The 20,012-nt window shown below is 36.6% G+C and overlaps 2 protein-coding genes across 20 annotated transcripts in view; one reads left to right on the top strand and one right to left on the bottom strand.

Moving 5' to 3' along the window:
- Positions 1 to 8,565, top strand: part of LOC100648496 (repressed by EFG1 protein 1) — a 36,486-nt gene extending 27,921 nt beyond the window's left edge. For all 7 annotated transcript variants that reach the window (XM_048406828.1, XM_048406832.1, XM_048406829.1 and 4 more), the window contains 6 exons: positions 860 to 1,040; positions 5,112 to 5,246; positions 5,594 to 5,745; positions 5,854 to 6,223; positions 6,790 to 6,979; positions 7,439 to 8,565. In XM_048406828.1, coding sequence (XP_048262785.1) covers positions 860 to 1,040; positions 5,112 to 5,246; positions 5,594 to 5,745; positions 5,854 to 6,223; positions 6,790 to 6,979; positions 7,439 to 7,596 — 1,186 coding nt within the window. In that variant the 3' untranslated portion in view covers positions 7,597 to 8,565. The remainder of the gene's footprint in view (positions 1 to 859; positions 1,041 to 5,111; positions 5,247 to 5,593; positions 5,746 to 5,853; positions 6,224 to 6,789; positions 6,980 to 7,438) is intronic.
- Positions 8,566 to 8,572: 7 nt separating this feature from the next.
- Positions 8,573 to 20,012, bottom strand: part of LOC100648381 (potassium channel subfamily T member 2) — a 202,365-nt gene continuing 190,925 nt past the window's right edge. For 9 of the 13 annotated variants that reach the window (XM_048406827.1, XM_048406825.1, XM_012319422.3 and 6 more), the window contains 5 exons: positions 19,884 to 19,995; positions 18,800 to 18,985; positions 17,976 to 18,107; positions 16,665 to 16,778; positions 8,573 to 15,860 (listed from right to left, as the gene is read on the bottom strand). In XM_048406827.1, coding sequence (XP_048262784.1) covers positions 14,964 to 15,860; positions 16,665 to 16,778; positions 17,976 to 18,107; positions 18,800 to 18,985; positions 19,884 to 19,995 — 1,441 coding nt within the window. In that variant the 3' untranslated portion in view covers positions 8,573 to 14,963. The remainder of the gene's footprint in view (positions 15,861 to 16,664; positions 16,779 to 17,975; positions 18,108 to 18,799; positions 18,986 to 19,883; positions 19,996 to 20,012) is intronic. The other 4 variants (XM_020868011.2, XM_012319430.3, XM_020868006.2 and 1 more) reach the window with 3 other exon arrangements.

Below are 20,012 nucleotides of genomic sequence, written 5' to 3'. Positions count from 1 at the left end.
CCGTTTAAGCATTTGGGAAAGATGGTATTTTGAGAAAATATTTGCCTACGAATCTGCAGAATTGCCTGCCATGCTTTTCGCTTTAAGTGTTTGTCCAGTTGGGTGATATAAAAATAACAAAAATGTATGATTCATGGATTAATAGCTGGAACCGAGTTTCTTTCTCTTGTTCATCCATCTTTCAACTTCAGTCCACTCGTTTCCAAGAAAACGATCCTATTACCACCACACTCTAGCGAAGAATTTTCGAAACTGCATCGTGCGAGTATCTTCAATTGCAGATATATTATAAAGAAAATTTCTAATCTAAAGAGGTTAATATAAACGTAGCATAATCTATAGTTAAGATTTAGAATTAGAAGTTGACGTGATAAATAAAGTTGATTCGTGAATTCTACAACCCCGTATATATTCTATTCTTTCCTATATTAGCCATGGTCGTTCTTGAAATTATTGTCTTCGTGTTTACCACACAACACTCGTTGATTTTCATGAAATTCGAACAATCAACTTCTCACTCCGATTAGCTTGTACCCCGAAAAGAATGGTTCTTTAAATATATCCAATCCAAGACCCTTTCAATGCACAGCTGACCTGTACGCTGCTACGAATACAAACGGTTCAATCACACTGCTTTTTGATCGAATCCATCGAGATTCGAGATACGTCGAAGCTAAATCGCCGACAGCTTGAAACGCCGGCGACGCAACGCAACATAGACCCGTTGTTTCCGAGGAAACCTTTCATAGAAGTTGCTTGTCTAAATCTGTGCACCGCTAGCCGCGAGTGTCACTGCCTCAAATCTGAAAGGCTCGCTGTGTTTCTGCATCGAGCGTATAATTGATTTACTGATTTTCAGGTCGAGGACGGATTCGGTGAGATCGAAATCTCCTTTGACAGCGTCGCCAGCGTCTCCAGGGCCACTGTCGAATTCCCTGCACGGCAGTTTCCACGGTAGTTTAGGAAGCGACGGCATGTCTTGCAGCAGTGCCAGGTCATCGTCGGCCTCCCCCGACTCTGCAAGATATTCGTCGACACCGGTAAATATATTTTTCTATGATCGATCGTATTGCGATTGGAATTTTGCTTCTAAAGAATTTTCTGTTATATAAGAAGAATAGAAAGTTATACGATTTTGAAATACGAGGGTGGAATTCCATTCGAAGTGGAACTGCTTGCGAAACAAAATTTTAGTTAGCGTCGAATTAAACGAATTCCTGTTTGTTCGCTCCATCTATCAAACTGTATATCTCTATTATACGCGGAAAATAAATTTAATCAAATTTAACTTTCTATGATAAATCACAGACAATGGAGAGAGTCGATTAACTCTTATTATACAAATTCCAATTATATGAACAGCTTGTCCTTCGATTCAGATAAATGAATTTCTACCGTATAGAAACTTAAATGCGAAGTAAAAGTTGGACATTTATTTGAAAGTGCATTAAATTCTTCTTGCAAGTGTCTCAAATGGAAAAGTTCCCATATGTCTGAGATACTTTACTCATGTACTGGTAGTACACTCACAGTGAGAATGTCACGTAGTAGATACAGGAAATCGTGAAATTAACAAATTACAGGTTGTCTCCTCACGTCGTTTGAATTATTTCGTGATAATTTGAACGTTTCGCACGTAAGGCCAGGCACTCGAACTTTAGATATGTTAGTCTATATAAAATTTATTATACGAATACTACAGAATAATGGTTCAAACTGTTACAATAGAGTATGTCGAGTGCCGATTTCAGGAAGATTTATATACTAAGGGTTTGGGCCCTATGGAGGGTCACCAGGCACCTGTCAGAAGGCGCCTATCCTGTTACTGTCTTCTGGGTTTGGGACACTATTTGGTTATTGTCTCAATGACTGTGCCCTGCAGGATGTTTGGGACATGTGGTTATCCTATTATTGTTTTACGAGCCAGTGACAAAAACATAAAATCATCGTCCTTGGCCAACATTGTAATATCTTTTCGTTCTTTTGAGATGCCTTTCAGGCTCACACGGTATCGATCTAGAATTATCTTTTCTTTTGTAATACATAATTCTCTATACTTATATACGTATATAAACTTTTAAATTAGTCCATTAATTACATTCCTTAAACCCTAATTACTGCAACATATATCGCTTATGCAATCCACAAACTATCGATATATAAATCATCCCATGTCAAGAACAAAACGTACGGCGATTTCATTTTCATTATTCATCGTCAACGTGGACGAAACGCGTGAAAATCGAAACGAAAAGGAACAGACAAACACGCACGAGTTACCGTAATCGGTTACCGTTTGAAGGGTTAAACGGCGAAGTAAATCATCGTCACGCGTTCACGCGATCACGTGAATCCTAACTCCGTGTGTAGACGAGCGAGCGACATCGGGGTACGTTGGCATCTGTCGATGACTCAGGATCGTTCCCTTTTCGAGAGACACGTCTAGTGAACGGCTGTGCATAACGCCTCGGGAAATCGTTACTCTCGCAATGATGACTAATCGTCTTCGAGAGTCGAGTTCGCGTGCTGTGTTGATTTTTCTCGGCTCGCTTTTACACTTTGCGTCCATCCGCACTGTTCTTCTATTTGTTCTATTTAATCTTCTATTTATCCCTTCTACGCGAGGACACTGCGCTCTCGTTTACTATGACTCGCGCGCAGATCGAAGAGAAACGAGTATAAATAGGAAATTGGCAGGGGGCTGAGTTCTCTCGAGACTCGTCAAACTACTTGATCTCGGACCAGGTTTCTCATTTCCGCATGGAATAATAGCGTTGGACAAGAAGGGTGGAAAATAAAATAATCTAATTAGAATAGATCAGAGTTTGGAGCTTTTTGAACTTTCGCGTCATATCGGCAGATATAACGTAAGAATTAACAACCACCAAAACCCACTAGTTATTCAATTACTTGATACAATGGATCAGATCCACAGGCTAAGAAACATTACCCTCTAGATTTAAACATTAGATTCGGCTAGAATCAAACTTACGGTAATCACTTATTATTCATGTTATAGTACCACGCCGGAATAATTTATTTATAATTCTCAATGAGAATTGATTGTAAAGTACTTCCAAATAAAAAAAAAATATCGGCAGATGTATCGCGCAATTATAGAGGAGCGTGGTATTTGTTGAAGAATTAATTCGCGGCGGGTCTACACAAATTCGTACAGTTTCAATTGCTAACATTTTAAACGATAATACTTTATGATACAGTTGCTGATTTCTTGCGTCTATGTTACTGGTGCGTTTCTACGTTTTATCAAAATATTATATTTTACCGCAAGTTTGTAGCGAATCAAGGTAGAGAAATATTCGCAAGTATTCAAGACCTACAAACTTGTTCTACGTATTTGCTATTACTCCCATTCTTCGTAGTTGAATAGTAGAGGACCTGTGATGGAATTTACCTTATTTTTCATTCATTTTCCCCACAAAATCAGTGTTTTATTCACTATATCGTTACACAGTATCGCTGTAACGAAGAATCTAATCCGAATCAAAATCTAGGACGATCTTCAACGTCTCGTTGCACTTCTATTTACGCCATTTGTCTTGTCAGCATCCGTGGCCGCATTAATCAAATGGCCAGCGAAGCGTCGCGTGACATTTACGCGGAAATTAAAAATACGCAACGGCCGGTCGATAGTGCATGTTGGACAAAAATATATCTGAAGTTGGCTTTTCTTCCGGCTATCCACCGATAAAATTAATTACTATGCTGTTCTTAATCATATAAATCTTCCCGTTTAATCGTTTCAACTTGAAAAATTACATAGATCCGTAGATCGATTACCGCGTCTTCTTACACTTGTTAGTTGCGGAGGAGTCGAAGCAAATCCGAAGAGAAACGCACGACCGGAAAGCCCAACGATAGAGGAGGACGTGCCGATTTTACGATAGCTTGCTTCCTGACTGTCGTGTGCTGGAAACGATCGCGTTACGATAGCACGATGGGAAATCATTTCTGCCAGTCAGTCTACTCCCCATTGGATATTCCGCATCTAGGTTATTAGGGACGTCACCGTCTTTATTGCTGGCTGCATTCGCGCGATCGCGTGATTTCGCTCTGACCGTAACGTGCACGCGTGCACATATACAGGGTGTGACAAAAGGTTGATTTGTCGTGTTATTTATGAGATAGATTTATCTTAATTTAGATAAAGTGCAGCTTGATTAATAGAAACTCCGGGTTAAGCCGTTAACGAGATTAAGCGAATGTTGCATCAGTGTAATCTTTCATTTCTAACTCTTTTCAGTTAATTTAGATTAATAGATACGTCGTTTAATGTTGTGGTTATGGAAGGAAATTCCAGGTATGTGCTTCATATAATCATTTTTCGTAATTACTTCGCCTTTTTATCTAGACTTTAGAACTTTGACAAGTTCCACGAAAATAAAGTATTCCATTATAGAACTTTGACAAATTGTCTTTTCGTTTTTAGACATTGACATTTTGGCTTTTGCAATCATAATTAGCACTTTTGCAATTTTGTTCTAGTTTCGCTATTAACTGCTCGCCACTAGGGAACGATGCTGATGGATTAATACTTTCAGTATGAATATAATCGATGTGGGAAGGTTTCCTTTTCTTTAGACCCTGTATATGCACGTACAAGGAAAATGGCTATAATAAAACTGCGATCGTATTGCTATTCTCTAATTGCAATAGCTGTTTCAGCAAATTAAAGCGTAGGAGCGTTTGCTTTGAGACGATGAGAGGGCGCGATGTTTTACGAGAAGGAATATTAAATTAGTTTCGGTTATATAAATAATTTTCGTGAGGTCAATAACCTCGGAATTAATTGGAGTAAGTATCAAACTGGAATAAAACTTTTACGCAACGATTTCATGTTACCGATCAAATTAGTTATATAATTAAAATATCTTATTCTTTTTAATTCTGTACCAAAGCATCGTGAACCCGATAATAGAGAAAACTTCTCTCTAGCTCTTGAAATCGAAGAAAATATTTGATATTCCGTGACTGAACGCAATCTTGATTTTATTCGCTGTGCATTTTATTTTTAAAAGGTTTCATATTGTTGTCCCATTTATATCGCACAAACTTTGTCTATCACGCGGTATTCTGTCTGTGTGTTGTAGATATCAAAGACTGACACACGTAAACCATCTGTGCGCAGATTGGGGCCTCCTAAGGAATTTATCAACGTTTGCATCGAGACGCACAATTTGTATCGCGCTAGGCATGGAGTACCACCTCTTCGTCTCAACAAACAGGTTATTTCCTCTTCGTGTTTACCGATAAATAAACTCGGCTGGCATATGTATATATATAGCTGAATAAATTAAATCTTGCATCAGCAGAACCTATGATATCTAAAAATATTCTCTATCGTATTAAAACCGTAGTATAGAATTATGAATCTACATTTAATTTTTTCCTTAAAGATTCACTGTTTAAAAAGAATATTAATACACCCCTTTTTATTTCAATATCAAGTACAGTATGATGATACTTCGTAGAATATTTTAACAATTTTCTCTTTATAAACTTGAAATTTTATAAAAATTATAGCATAGAACCGTTCAACTCTATATTTCATATTTCCTCTCTTTGTTTGCAGTTATGTAAAACAAGTCAGGACTGGGCCAACATACTGGCGGCTAGGGGTAGGTTAGAGCACAGGGCAAACATAGATTACGGTGAAAATTTGTACTGTATGTGGAGTTCCAACCCGAAGACTATCGTAGGTGGCGAGGAGCCGGTAAACGAATGGTAATTATATAAAATTTACATTCAACGAACTCGATGTAATTGACGGTAAGAATCGTGATAGCGATGTGGCGTCCACCTTTCTAATTTTATTACACATTTTATTCACAGGTATGCGGAAGAGGCGCAACATCAGTACGGAAAGGAGCCCACCACCCTGAAAACTGGCCACTTCACCCAAGTCGTGTGGAAGGACAGCACCGAGTTGGGCGTTGGAATGGCCAGGAATCGAAACGGCGAGGTTTACGTCGTTTGTAATTACAATCCAGCGGGAAATTTCTTGGGCAGCTTCACAGAGAACGTTCTACCTCCAGGAAGTCCGAGTCCTACTAAAAAAATCACCTTTTTAGATCCTAAATCACATTACACGTTAGACGAACAAGCGTGGCAACAAGAGGCTCTAGTCGTTCACAACGAATACAGAAGGAGACATCGTGTTCCAGACATGAGGTTAAGCGTAGAATTAATCGCTGCTGCGAAGGTAACACTTTTTACTTTATTCTGTTGGATTGATCGTAATCGTTGAACTCTGATTTTGATAGAATCGTTCGTAAACATAAGTTGCTTATAAGCTTCGAACTATTTTATTGAAACGTTAATGTCAAATGAGAATAAAAACTTTTAAATAGTTAAATTTATAAATGATAAAGGGAAGATTTTCAATTTCTCCATTAATCGCTGTTCCGATAATCGAGAATCTACTATAATATAATATCTTTTCTATGATTTAACAACCTTTGATTTGTATTTAACAATGAAACATTTTAGCAACGTTAAATGTATTTTAGCTATATTTTTAACTATTAAATTTGATATCTCCTTATAAAAAGATTCATTTTTAAAACGTCCTATCGCAAAAATAATATTCTTCCCTTTGTAGTGCTAGACTTTATCAACGGATCAGCAGTTCGTTCATGATACTTTTAATTTACGTAATTGTAATTTGTCTGGAACTCCATGCGGTCATGACTTAGCTAGTTTGCAATTGATCGTGCACGGATGGACTCAAGAGTAACGCTCGATTACGAATTTTTCCCCTATCTTCAGGCGTGGGCGAACACGTTGCTGAACACGAACAAGCTGATTCCCCAGTCGACTTCTCCGTACGGGGAGAATATCTACTCGATGCAGTGCTCCGATCCGAAGTTGATTGTACCAGCACGAGAAGTTGTTTCCAAATGGTATTCCGAGAGGAAGGATCACAAGTATGGAACGGAACCAAAGGTCTTAAACACATGTACGTAGCACAACGTACAAAAGCTAATTTATCGATTATTTTCACCAATAATATTGCTAGGAGTAACTTATTAAAAATATCGATCAATGAAGGCTGTCCAGTTTCTAAATAGTATTAATGTATATCATCTTGCTGTTGAATCGTTAACGTTGTAAGACAATTTTTGCCAAAGTAAGCGTATCATATTTTATAAATTATTAATTTGTAATATTTTTATATCTAACAACAAAATTGATATATGCTAATTTCTTGCGAGATAATAAATTCTTTACAAAATTTAAGAAATTATACTTTTTGATGGTACATCCTCTGTTACCGTTTCAATGACAACAATCAATTCTTTTTAACGTAAATTGCTGCATTTTCTATCGGTTTTTTTAAAAATTTATAATAATAAATCGTGATATTAAATTAGACAAAAGTACGATTGCTAATAATTATCTATTTCTTTTTGTCTAGGCCATTTCACACAGATTGTTTGGAAAAAGACTGTCGAAATGGGTATAGCGATGGCTAAAAGGGACGGAACCTGTGTGATAGTGGCGTGTTACCATCCGAGAGGTAATATTGTTGGTCAGTTCACGGAAAACGTGTTGAAGCCTGTGAAGAGCCACTAGTTAGTTCGTTAGATGGATCTGCCCACACTTGTCGATACTGTATTTAAGCGATGTATTTATAAAATCATGAATAGCGACAATACACATAATATATGTATATATAACAACACAGATGTGCATACACGTAGAATAAAAGAAAACATTCCACGTACTACACGAAATCGAAACATCTCGTCTGTTTTATTAATCGTCGGTAACATAACATAGCGTTATGATATTGAATCCTAAGCGACGATGACCACAAGATGTGTATGTACGAGTTTAATCTTTGAAGATCGGCTTCCGTTTTGAAAAAGCAGACTGTGACATTGATATCACTTTTTTAAAAAGAATATTTCAATCTCACTGTTATATAGGGGAAGAAGATATTAATTTGGTATAATGATAGTTTCTAGTTTCTCTTTTTTTTTTTTTTTTTTTTGACATAAGTACTTTTAGTACTTTCATTGCTATTTTGATAAGTAAAGGAATAGAAATTATTTTTTGTTGAACGGTCGGTTGTCAAATAACCGAAGAGTAACACGATAGTGATACGTAATTTCTTATGGATAAATAGTATTAATGAAAAAGAAATTGTCAGAGACTGATCGTTCCTTCGCTGTTTACCTCAGAAACACCACGAAGCGAGACATACCTGTAATTTTTCTGACAATACAACTACCGATAGAGTGTAGTATCGAATCGAAAGTATCTTCATTATTTAAAAAACACGTAACCATTATGTAACACTTTCTTTTCACTTCGAACAAACAAAGCAAATTATTCAAGAACTATTAACTCAAACATTTACACCGATTAATATAAAATAGTTAGATTACAAATTACTAAACGTGTTTCAAGCACATTCCTAAAAAGAAGAAAATGAAACAGACATTTGTAATACAAGTTTTCACTCGATCTACGTTACTCTAAGCGACGAAATAAATGGAATTGTACGTTCACGAAATAAAATGCGACGTATCAGAAGGAGACGATGTTACTGCTTTATAATAATTTATTTATAATAAATTTACATGCACGCATCGCGTGACAACGTGTCACGTGGTATATATATATATATATTTATATAGATATAGATACATTCTCTCTCTGTTTTTCTGTTCTTCTTATTTTACATTACATACAGCCGTTCGTAGTTCCTTTCGTGGTCAAGGATTAATTTTTTAATTCGTATGTTGTGGAAACGAGCTCGACGACACTGAAAACACCGGGCCCTCGAGATTCGTTTATTTCATGCTCCCTTTTCGATCGTATCTGAAACGAAAATAATTTTTTCACCGAAATTTGTATGCTTTGCGAATCGATCAAGAAAGGGAACATGTTCTTTCACGGATCATACCGTACGATACATAGAATGGGAATAGCTTTTTTAGTTTTTTTCAACGATTTTATACAGTTCGGGATTTGTTTTTCTAATTAATTGACAGAATGACAACTATGCTATCGAATTTTAGGGTATCTACGAATGAATTAACAATCAAGACACGATAGAAATTAATTAAATGCGAGAGATATGATCTATACTATGATGTTGCTTTTGCACTGAATTTTGAAATACAGGTGAAGTAATGTTTTAAAATGATAAAAGAAATTGAAGATATTGTTATGATTGTAACATTGAAAGGAACCACTACTTTAAATATTTTGTTGAATATCTTCATAAGACACTTATGAACATATTTTTCATAAAACATGAATACTTCAACCTATTTCATCTTTATAATATTCTCTAAAAATACAAATACTTGAATATTATTCGGTACAGCACGAGATTTTTTTTTTTCTTTTTTAATAAAACATTAATGTAATTTTTCATTCTTCATTTGTTATGAAAAAATTCGCTCTTCGTCGTTATTTCATATTGCACGCGTAAATGACATTTTATAAACAAACTACACGCATATTGTATGTTCTTTCGATGCTTATGCTAAATTAAACGACGTGAAAGAGAAAATTTTCATCGAATTTTTCAATTAATAATCTAATTTCTTCATAGGAACGAAAGATATATCAAATTATCACCTTTAAGAGAAACGATGTCTTAATGACATTAATTTTTTTCAATATGTTCGATTGCTTAAAGCAGTGATTAAAATTTTATATAAAAATACGAGAAAACAGCTTACAATAAATATTTTCGTTCACGATTTGAAAATTAAAGTTTACACTTTAGATTTAAATCTTTACGCACTAATTCTTCCCACTTAACTGGAAAAATCATTTTACTTTCAACTACAAATAATAAAATTGCAAAAAGAAGCACGATCAACGATATAATACTGTTTAAGCAATAAAATTTGCTCGAAATAAAAACAGAAATAATCGATTTTGTAGAAAGATACTCTGCTACGAGGAATCTCGTTAATAATTTTACCGAACCTCGAGGTGAAAGATACGTTCACGAGAAAAATTTCTTATTACAGTAGACTTGGCGTTATTCGTTATGGACGCGTAAAAATTCACGCGTAATTCTATAACACGCACCATCGAACGTTATCCGCACGTTTTGTCTTCGAGCTCTACGTACAAATAAAGAGTAGAATTTCAACGCAATATCCATGAAAAATCAATTTACCGTGAATAAATTACTTTCAAGTACGCTCTGTAGTTTTCACATAAAACGATGGATTACTGGTCAAACCGCGCGCTGTGTATCGAAAAAACGAGAAAATGTATATCGTCTCGATGTCGCAAGCTCGGCAGTTCGCTTTGTAATTTAACTCTCAGAACCCTTATGATCGACTAGAAATCGACAAGGAACTTGCGAAAGGGTTATCGTTTCGAGGATTCACGCGCCGATAAATCAAGATTGTTCTTTGGTTTCTTTTTTTTTCCTATGAAGACACGACGATAATTTTTTTTCTGATATATACTCGTCTGAAGTTTCTTAATATTACCGCAATATTAATCTCCATTGTTAACATAGCGATGTATCTTTACTTTATTTTACGTTTACGCTACCGTTTACTCTATTTCCCAATTGATCCTTCTCTCGTCTTTCTTCGTATTTTTCTTTTGTTCTCATTCTTTCAAAGACGCTTGTTAATAAAAAATGCCACTTGCCCACTCACGGATACCAGAGTTTCGCGCTTTCACATCGTCGCTAATGTTTATACAAATGTTAACAGAATCATGGACAATCGGTTTTCTTATGTCAGACGTAACTAGGATTTTTCACATACACTCGAGGACAGTTTTACTTTCACATCGCTTTTTGTTGAACGACAACGCATAGTAATAACACGCTACTCGCTTTAGTTTCAGGTCACATTGGTTTTCGATCGATCCTATGACAATTAATCTATGTACACTGCTGAAAGAATGTCTTTCTGTTGGTATCTTATAGAATTTCGATTACTTTTTTTTTCTTTTATTATTAAATGTATTTTTTTTTTATGCTTCTATTGTTCTGTCTTTTTTTTTTCGTTTTCACTTCGGTCGTTGAGTCGGTAAAGATATAGGTAGCAGAATCCCTTTAGTATCGAAAAATACAAGATTCACAGGAACTTCTCATGAGAGAAGATTTCTGTCGAAATTTCGTAATTTTTGTTTCAATCGTGTTTGCGTATCACGTTTTGCAATTTCGTTTTCTTAACACGAAGCTATTTAGTCCTTATTTAATCTTCTATAAAAAAATCTGAATTTATTTCACAAGTATCACCTAGTATCGAACAGGAAAAAATAATCATTTGCATAAAAATGTAACAATTTCTTTCAACTTCTATTCTTGTTTTTCAATTTCCCTTAGAAAAGTCCATCTCTAAATTTTCGACTGAATGTTCCATTAATTGATATTAATCAGCGACAATCCAGATTCCATTGCGTCACATTACAGAAGATTAAATAAAAACTTGCCACATATGAATATTTATCACGAGTGCTACGAGCTTATCAACATCCATCGATGTCCTCGAACTTTGAAAAAGCTTATACACGTGTTTCCATTCGTTACCACGTTATAGCTATACTTGTTGTACATGCTTTCTGACTTTTATTAAACTAAACGTTCGTAGAATCCTTCGCATCGAGTTTCCATAATCAGAGCATAACGTACAGATCTCTGGATTAACCAGAGACTCGTTTTCGTTTTCGGTGCTTTCGTCGTTTGATCATAGAAAATCATCGTTGAAAAATACCACGGCTGTGTCTCAAACTGTGTACTAAACTCTACGAGCCATCGACGTCGACGAGGATGGTCGATGTACGTAGACGGGACGGGTTTCGTTACGCTAATCAAGGTGAGAAAGACAGAGAGTTAATGAGCGAGAGAAAGTCAAAGAGGCTGAAAAAACGGGCCAGAGAAATATATCGAAGAGAGTGTAAAATGCTCGCGGCCGGATCAACGATTGATCGCTACAGAAAATTCATTTGCATATTTGGCTAAATAGAATGATGATTATGTGAACTATAGGGATTGACGGAGAGATCGATCGATTCGCTTCATTTATGCGCTACAACGAAAAATGCAGAATCTGTTTGGCTTTAATCGGGCTCGTGCTCGGAAAACATTCCACGCTGGGCCTTTTACAATGATTGTTTTTGGAGATTGTTTCGCATTTCGATATAGTTCGATGAACTTGAATAGTATACGAAATTGATCGTTTATAGTATATCGAGAATATTCTTCGACTAAGAACCAGAAGATGAAGCTAATCCGATCGCTGATAATCGAAGGACAAAACGGGCCGGGCGTAGCGGAAGCAGCGTCGAAGCAGGTACTCGATAAAATGACGTTTGGTCGGAGAAACGTGTAAATTGGTCGAGAAACGATTGAGTCAAGAAATATAATATATAGATACAATTAAGTCGTTATCAACGACGGCTACGTATTCACCTAACTGATTAAACGGATTGTCGAAACTTTACTCTCTTTTTTTCTTTTGAATCTTGTTTCTCTTTCATCGCTAAGAACAAACAATTCGTCCGATTAAACGTTATAAACTCGAATGACTTCGATAAAAGATTTCAACGAGGATTGCCTTGTTTCGAACTAATCATAAGAAGAGAAGTAAAGATCGCGTTTGCATAAAAATGAGTAACCTTCGTTCGATCGAATGGCAACTACATTTTCGACTAGACGATTATCTTTTGCGTTTATTAGTCGATTATTTCGATTACTTCGCAAACGTGGAACCAGGACTATTATAATCGAAGAATTTTATCAAGCTTCGTTCAAATTACTCGGTTTTAGCTCAATTTTTATCCGAATTCAAACAATTGAAAATCATTTTACCAATGTGAACTTGCCATTTACGCGACTCGAAATATATACCTTTTTCTACGTTCGTTCTCATTAGTCGTGTCATTTGACTTAGAGTCCCTTCAAGTTTGAATTCAAGTAGCGCGATTAATTCGAACGCGAAGCTTCATCCTCAATTCTTCGCTCTTATAGGTCCTATCCTGTTCATCTTCTCTAGACGTATAACGATCCTCCACCAATCGGTGTTTTTCTGAGTTCATCGTATGATATGATTAAAATGGTCATGTATTTATATTTATAATCATATTTATAAGATATACTCTTGTCGTAAATTGGTTCTAGTATAAAATTATTTCACGTTCACCCCCGAGAACGTGACTCTACGTAAGAATCGGGGTTTGCACTAGGGAGACGTTTCTTTCTTCTTACCTACTTCTGTCGGCTATCACGTGTGACGAAGGACAAGAATTTATTTTCTTCAGCTGTATACTAAATATTATCGTATATAAACTATTCGTTTTACCACATACGGGCAAAAATCGTACATGCTGATAGTTGTTATGTTACTGAGAAAAATTCGTGTCAGTGTATATTTGCGTGTTTTGTCATTTCTTTTTATCCGATAAAATGATAGCAAATTCAGAATCTACTACGTATTCACAAACTCATGATTAGGTACAAAATACGAGGTACAAAAGTACCTTACAAAAGGTACAAAAATGTTTACAAAAGGAAATGGTATGTCATCGTTGAAAATATTTCAAAATTTGATTACTATATTGGACACTTATAAAAATCAAAAGTATCTTGGTTTCAAACGTTAATAGTGGTAAAAAATGATACATAATTCATAACATTAAAGTGCTAAGAGGTTTTCAACGCTTTTGTGTTCATAAATAAATTTCTGATTAAATTGCATGTGTGTCATATGCTCTAAATAATTTTATATTTATGTAATTTCATACTGATATAAATTCTTAGGTTTCAGTGTCTTATCGAATAAAAAGGAATTATACTGTTTTAAATATTTAACGATACAATTAATAATATTCCATTCAATTTTCAAATGCATCATAGAGTCGTTAAATCTTGTCCATCGTCGCAAGCTTTTTCCTTCTTCGTTTTAATAATTTCTCGAATTGATTAACCGCGTCACTGGACCTCTGGCACGCGTTACCGCGAGTTTCTTCATCTAGCATATACTCGTCGTCGTTTTGGATCGCTGAAAATTTCGATCGGATCCACGGAGGTCGGGACGCTAGAGTCGACTAGAGAGCAAAACGTTTTAAGAACATAGACCACTACACACGCCACAAGATATATCAATGGATATTTTAAAACGAAACTCGCAACAAATTGTGGTTGCTCGAAACGCGTGATCGCACTATCTACAAATAGAGAATTAGTATTAACATAGTATCGTATCTTCGTTGAAACAACTATACGATGGTTGAACTGGGCATCGTTCGAACGAAATTTTCAATCGAATAACGCTGCTACATATTATTCATTTTATTCGTACTAATTTAAATAATTTAAAATTCGTATTAAACTTTGAAGTTTTCTGTAACACTAAATCAGAATTACATACATATCGAACGAGAAGAAGTCGATAGGTTTATCAGAGATCAACCGATAATTTATCATTTGAATAAGCGTAATTAGATCATTTGTTCGACTAATTCCGATTATAGCTTGTAACAATTACTTAACACGAGCCACGTTACAAAGACTAACGCCCAGTTTCATCCAGATGTAGAAAACGAAGAATCAGCGTTCCGGCGTATCACAGTCGCGACTATACGACGTCGCAACGCTTAGGTCCCCGATGGTTCGAGTCAACTATCTTCGTTCTATCATCGCCGCTAAGCTAAACTCAAACTACCAAAGTAGAACGGAGTAAAAAATTCGTCTAAGCTGTTTACCGTAATCATAAAAGTCCGGCCACAGTGTGTCATCCTCCTCTGTGACACTGAAACACCTTTGCTCTCCGGCCGCCTCGTAATTCATCGTTATCGTCACCACCATTTAATCCCACCAAAATCGTCGGCAATCAGGATGCTGAGAATCAACATCCCAACTAGTGATCTTGACGTGTCATGTGGGAACGCTACAGCCATTTGTTTCGCACCATGCCGGAGAGCCTGCGTCCCCACATAAGGTTATATCATACGATCGTCCCCTGTATGTACTGAGGATCCTGCGTACCACCTTGGATCTGCGGCGGCTGTGAACCTAACGGGCCCTGAAGATTTGGAGGATCGTACAATCCACCTAGAGATCCACCTAGACAAGGATCGATATTGGATCCCAGGGCAGCGGTCAACTCTGGCATAGAAGGCAGACCCACGTCCAGGATTCCTGTGTTGCTAGCCATAGCCGGCTGGGAGCCTTCCTCGGGTGGAGTTACTTCCAGACCAATGGATCCATTCAGCGCTATTTTAATTGGGTTGTGGTTCGAGGGATGCGACAGAGCACCTAAACCTATGTCTTCTAAACTGCTTTTTCTTCTACTTATCGTCAGTCCTTGTCTCAACGAGTTGCTACGTCTCAGCAGAATGTCGTCGACCACTCTCAGAGAATTGGAACGGCCACGTAAAGCGCCAGCCACCGTCGGACTGTCTGGTAAGGACAAGGAATTCGATTTTGTGGTGCTCAATGGAGGAGCTCTAGGCAAACCGATTCCCGATCCTCGACGACTTCCTGCCCCAGCTCCTGATAAACCGGCCGAAGCCACTGCTGCGCTCATTTGCGATACCAGTTGGGCCGAACAGAAGCTGATGTTGCTCTTCCTCCTCGAATTATGTCGTTCGAAGGTCTTCTGCGCGGAAAACGGACTTGGTCGAACTAGGTACACGATGTCACCTTCCTCGAGCTTCAGATCGCAGCTGGGATTTATGATCACGTAGGAGAGGCTGTTTCGCTTCTCGGAAACGTCGTCGTAATCGGCTACTGGGAGGTTCAACGAGTCCATCCGGGAATGTACCAAGTTGGCAATTTCGGCTCTCTCAATCTGCTGGGCATGGTTGTCTCGTGCCTCGTCCCCGAGGCTTACGGAGTACTGCTTTGAAAGAAATGCGTGGATTTTAGTTTCGATTTGTGGAATGGTGGAATATTTTTAGAACGTACGAATAACACATTGTTAGTGCTTTTTCGGATAGATCATTGATTGATAAATTATTGGCGAATTTGACCATCTGTTGACACTCTTGTATCCTTTAATTCCATTTATTTCATTCTATCGATTCCTTGATTTAAAAAATACGTATTGAGGTGTATCGAGGAAATTTTCAAGCCACGATAGCGTTCACGATTTAATTCATGTTTCTGACAAACAGAGTTCGTTTAATAGCAGTTCTACCGTAATTGCTCGATCTTCAAGAATCACTTCACGTATAAAAATGAAAGAGTTACACCGAGTAATTTAGTAACAACTTCAACGATTTTCCAAACGTTTATCAATCACCGTCCATCCAACGTCAAAAGGTCAATCATCAAAAAATTGAAGTGTGAGTGCTCTCGATGGTCGATCGAGAGGTCAATGTAGGCGGTGAAGACGAGCAGAGAGTTCTTGAACGTTCACAGGCCGGAAGCCACTGACTGCTTTGGTACACTGGGCATGCGCTCTGCAATATGGTGAGTTTTTTTTTTTTTTTGAACACCAGCGAAAGAAGAATCAAGGCGTAGAATGGAGCGATAGAGAAAGTAGTATACGTGATAGAATAGATAGAAAGGAGTAGACAGAGAAAATAGAGATGCGGCGTACGGGGATTATATAAAGAGAAATAGTATGGTGAACAATATACAACATAGAAGAAATCGATCGAGAGAATAAACGGCGACCAGACAACGTCGACTCTGTACTCACAGCTGAGGCACCCTTGTCGCGGGTGGCGCAATTCGCAAGGCACGAAGCTGCCGCCGAATGACGCACCTTGTACGTCACGCCGACGCCGGCATCGCTCTCCGCGTCTGAGTCGCCCTGCCAAAACGATAAGCATTTCTACCCTTACTAATGATAGCCCACCGTTGACATTTCGCACGCACGCCGCTGCTCGATCGTGGTTTTCGCTTTATTTCGTTTTCTTTTGTCATATGTACATGATCGGTGGCTACTGTGCTAGTATCGTGTACGTTCATTGACTTTTGTCTATTAAGCTCCCTCCGTGAAGCAGCGTACAGGATGCCCATAACAAGCGATGGGCTCGAGTCGCAGGTTTGATAGAAATGTCTTTCGATAAAGAAGCAAGAACATTAACAGAGTATATTCGGAAGTTCTGCAAGTATTTCGAAAAAAAGAAACGGTACTTTTTAAGTAGATTCGAACCCAAACGCGATGCATTCGAACCTTCTGTGAGTACTTGGGGAAATAAAGAAGGTAGCCTCAAGTGGAATCAATAAAATAGGCTCGACACTATATGAACACGTTGTTAGAAATTATCTATTTAGCTTAAAACTATCTATCTTTTCGGGTATAATTTTTACATAGTTACAGGCGCAAATTATTTTTCACTTTTCAAATGTTCATTGTAATCGAGGCATACGTATGCTTTAACGATCCATTCGTATAAATACCGCAAATTGCTTCAAAGTTTTTAATATAATTAGACAATTACGATATACCGAATTTTATCCGCAAACTAATATCTAATTAATAGAAGCAAATTGCAACCTTCACAGGCCATTGTATGTAGGCATTGAATAAATATCTATATCATCCAAGGTTTCGCGTGATCGTGTACATACACACACACACACGCACGCCCGGAAAGTATACTAAAAATGAATCTCAATAGCCGAATTAACGCGTTATCAACGGAAGAAGCATTTCGATTTATAGTAATAATAATATATATAATATTTCTAACACGATGCAGGTTCAAAGAAACGAACACGTTCAGGATCGAAGGACGTGCTACGAGCATCGTTTCAACAAGATGCAAGAGCCCTACATTTCTTTGATTCTCATTGAAAGGGATCAGATATTTCTAAAAAAACGCTGCACGAGCTGACACCGGGATAGATACAGAGCATAAGATAGAGCGGGATTACAACCATGCGCTACTCACAGCTGCCATTCAAAAAGTTGTTTCCTGCCCTTATGAATATGTATAGTACACGAACCAATCACTTATAGTTATAGTTGTTACTATCGAGAAGGAATAATCTTTTTACTCACGTGAGACGTGTCTGAAACTGTGGTGTCTTGCGTTCTGTAAATACCAATGGGAATTTCGCAAGTAGTCGAACACAGCTTTTGATATAATCTACCATAGGTTCTGATCCACATGTCGTCCTTCGTAATTCTCATCTGTAATTAACCGGATAATGAAGCAATTTGAGGGGGTGGAGTTTCTTTCTCCCTTGGAAATTTAGATGTATTAGTTAATTACAGTTTGGGATGTACGAGTAATTAGATTAAGTTGGAAAATGTGTCTAATTAGGGGCGTAGTTGTGGTTAATTGGAAGTAGAATTATCGCAAAATATGTACATGTAGTGTAAAGTAATTGAGTGGGAAGTGTCGTTAATAGAGTTAAAAGTGCTGTTTTTTAGCTCGATCGATGAAACCATCAATTAAGACGACGAGGTCAATCATTCTTTCGTATCTCTTTCATTTTCCAAACTTTTCCAGTAAGTTTTTACTCAGATAATAATTAAACCTCGATCATTTTTGTCTTGAAAAAAATGTGCGATATAGAAATTGCTTGGTCTAAATATAGCGCAGATTTTTTTCAAGATACTCGTCCAAAATATGACTTTGCGGTATATGCGTAATTTTCGTTTTTCAATTATTAGGCTATTATTATTGTATAGAAGAAAATAATAAATATTTGTAAACAAATAGATTTTCATTTATTTCCTATTTTTTGTACATATATATATATGACGTTATGTATGTAAAGTATACTTGATTGTGAATTTCCAATGTGAGCGGATACTTTTGCGATGAACTTGATTGAGGAACAAGGAAGGGTGTGAGAGAATATTTTCGAATCTTTTACCGATGTTAAAAATCCAGAGCCTGGCGCTTGATCCACACCCAACAGCAATCTCACGAACGTTATCATATAATCTTTAACGAATGCTTGATAAAGAAGTGTATCCAGCATAGAAGCACTGAAGACACTGCCAGCCGCAAAAGGCAATCGAAACATATAAGATATGTGCGAGCCTCTTTCCTTTTCTCTCTGTTAAAACAATTAAAACGATTCGAAATATATTCTTAATTACAATTAAAAATTTGGTTAATATTTATACTACACAGAAAATTATTTCACCTTTGACAATTCAATTTTTTTTTATTATGCAGATGTGTTATTTTATTAATTATTCCTAATAGAAACATATTTCTTTCTGATGTGTTTGCAAAAAATGTATAATGCACTAAAGTTTAAGACGAGCTTTACCATTTAATTCATTAACAATTTGTCAAAGATAAAAGGATTAAAGTGAGATAAAATAAGATGTTCTAAAGTTTTCAAGAACAAAATTATTTTAACCCTTATAATATACTAAGATGCAAACAAATCTATTTCATAACATAATACTATCATCATTAACTGCAAGTACTGAAGAGGTTTCCAAGTTGATTGCTTCTCTATTATAGAAGATATGTTCACCCGTCTCGTGTTTGTAATGTAATAAAATTTCCTTTATACGGATAAGGTAACTAAGTAAAGGTCAAGTATACGTGCTTATAAACACTAAAGGCAAGTAGCGTTGTAAGGAAATACGAGATAATCTAAGATAACAAATTTTACGTATTATCAAGCCTCATTGGAGATTAGTTACTTAATTAAGAAATCTCCGTAGTAGGTTACTTACTAATAAAGTAGAGTAAACTTGAATACATGGTAAACTTGAATACAAATTGTTAGTTCTATATTTGACGTTAAAATAATTTCATCGCTTCCCTCTTTATTTGATAATATTTGACTTTTTCACGTGACACACAAATAAATATAAATTACCGTTTAATTTAATAATCAGTGGATTAATTATTATTGAAAGATCAAAGTCTGCTATTAATTACGAATTGCTCGAGCGCTTCTAAAAATTATCATTTAAAACAATAGAGAGAAATACCTTTTCCATTTTACTGAGATGAAGAGCGTACTTGTCGTGTGCCCTGAATTGCATGAAACGCATATTACTCGATTGTGAGAGCTCCGTTATGCTTTTTATGCTAGGAAAGAATCTGCAAATTTACAAATA

This window comes from Bombus terrestris, chromosome 6, assembly GCF_910591885.1.
Source record: "Bombus terrestris chromosome 6, iyBomTerr1.2, whole genome shotgun sequence".
NCBI classification, from domain to species: Eukaryota; Metazoa; Arthropoda; class Insecta; order Hymenoptera; family Apidae; genus Bombus; species Bombus terrestris.
Note: the sequence above shows the minus strand (reverse complement) of the source record. Positions and strands in the feature narration are given on the sequence as shown.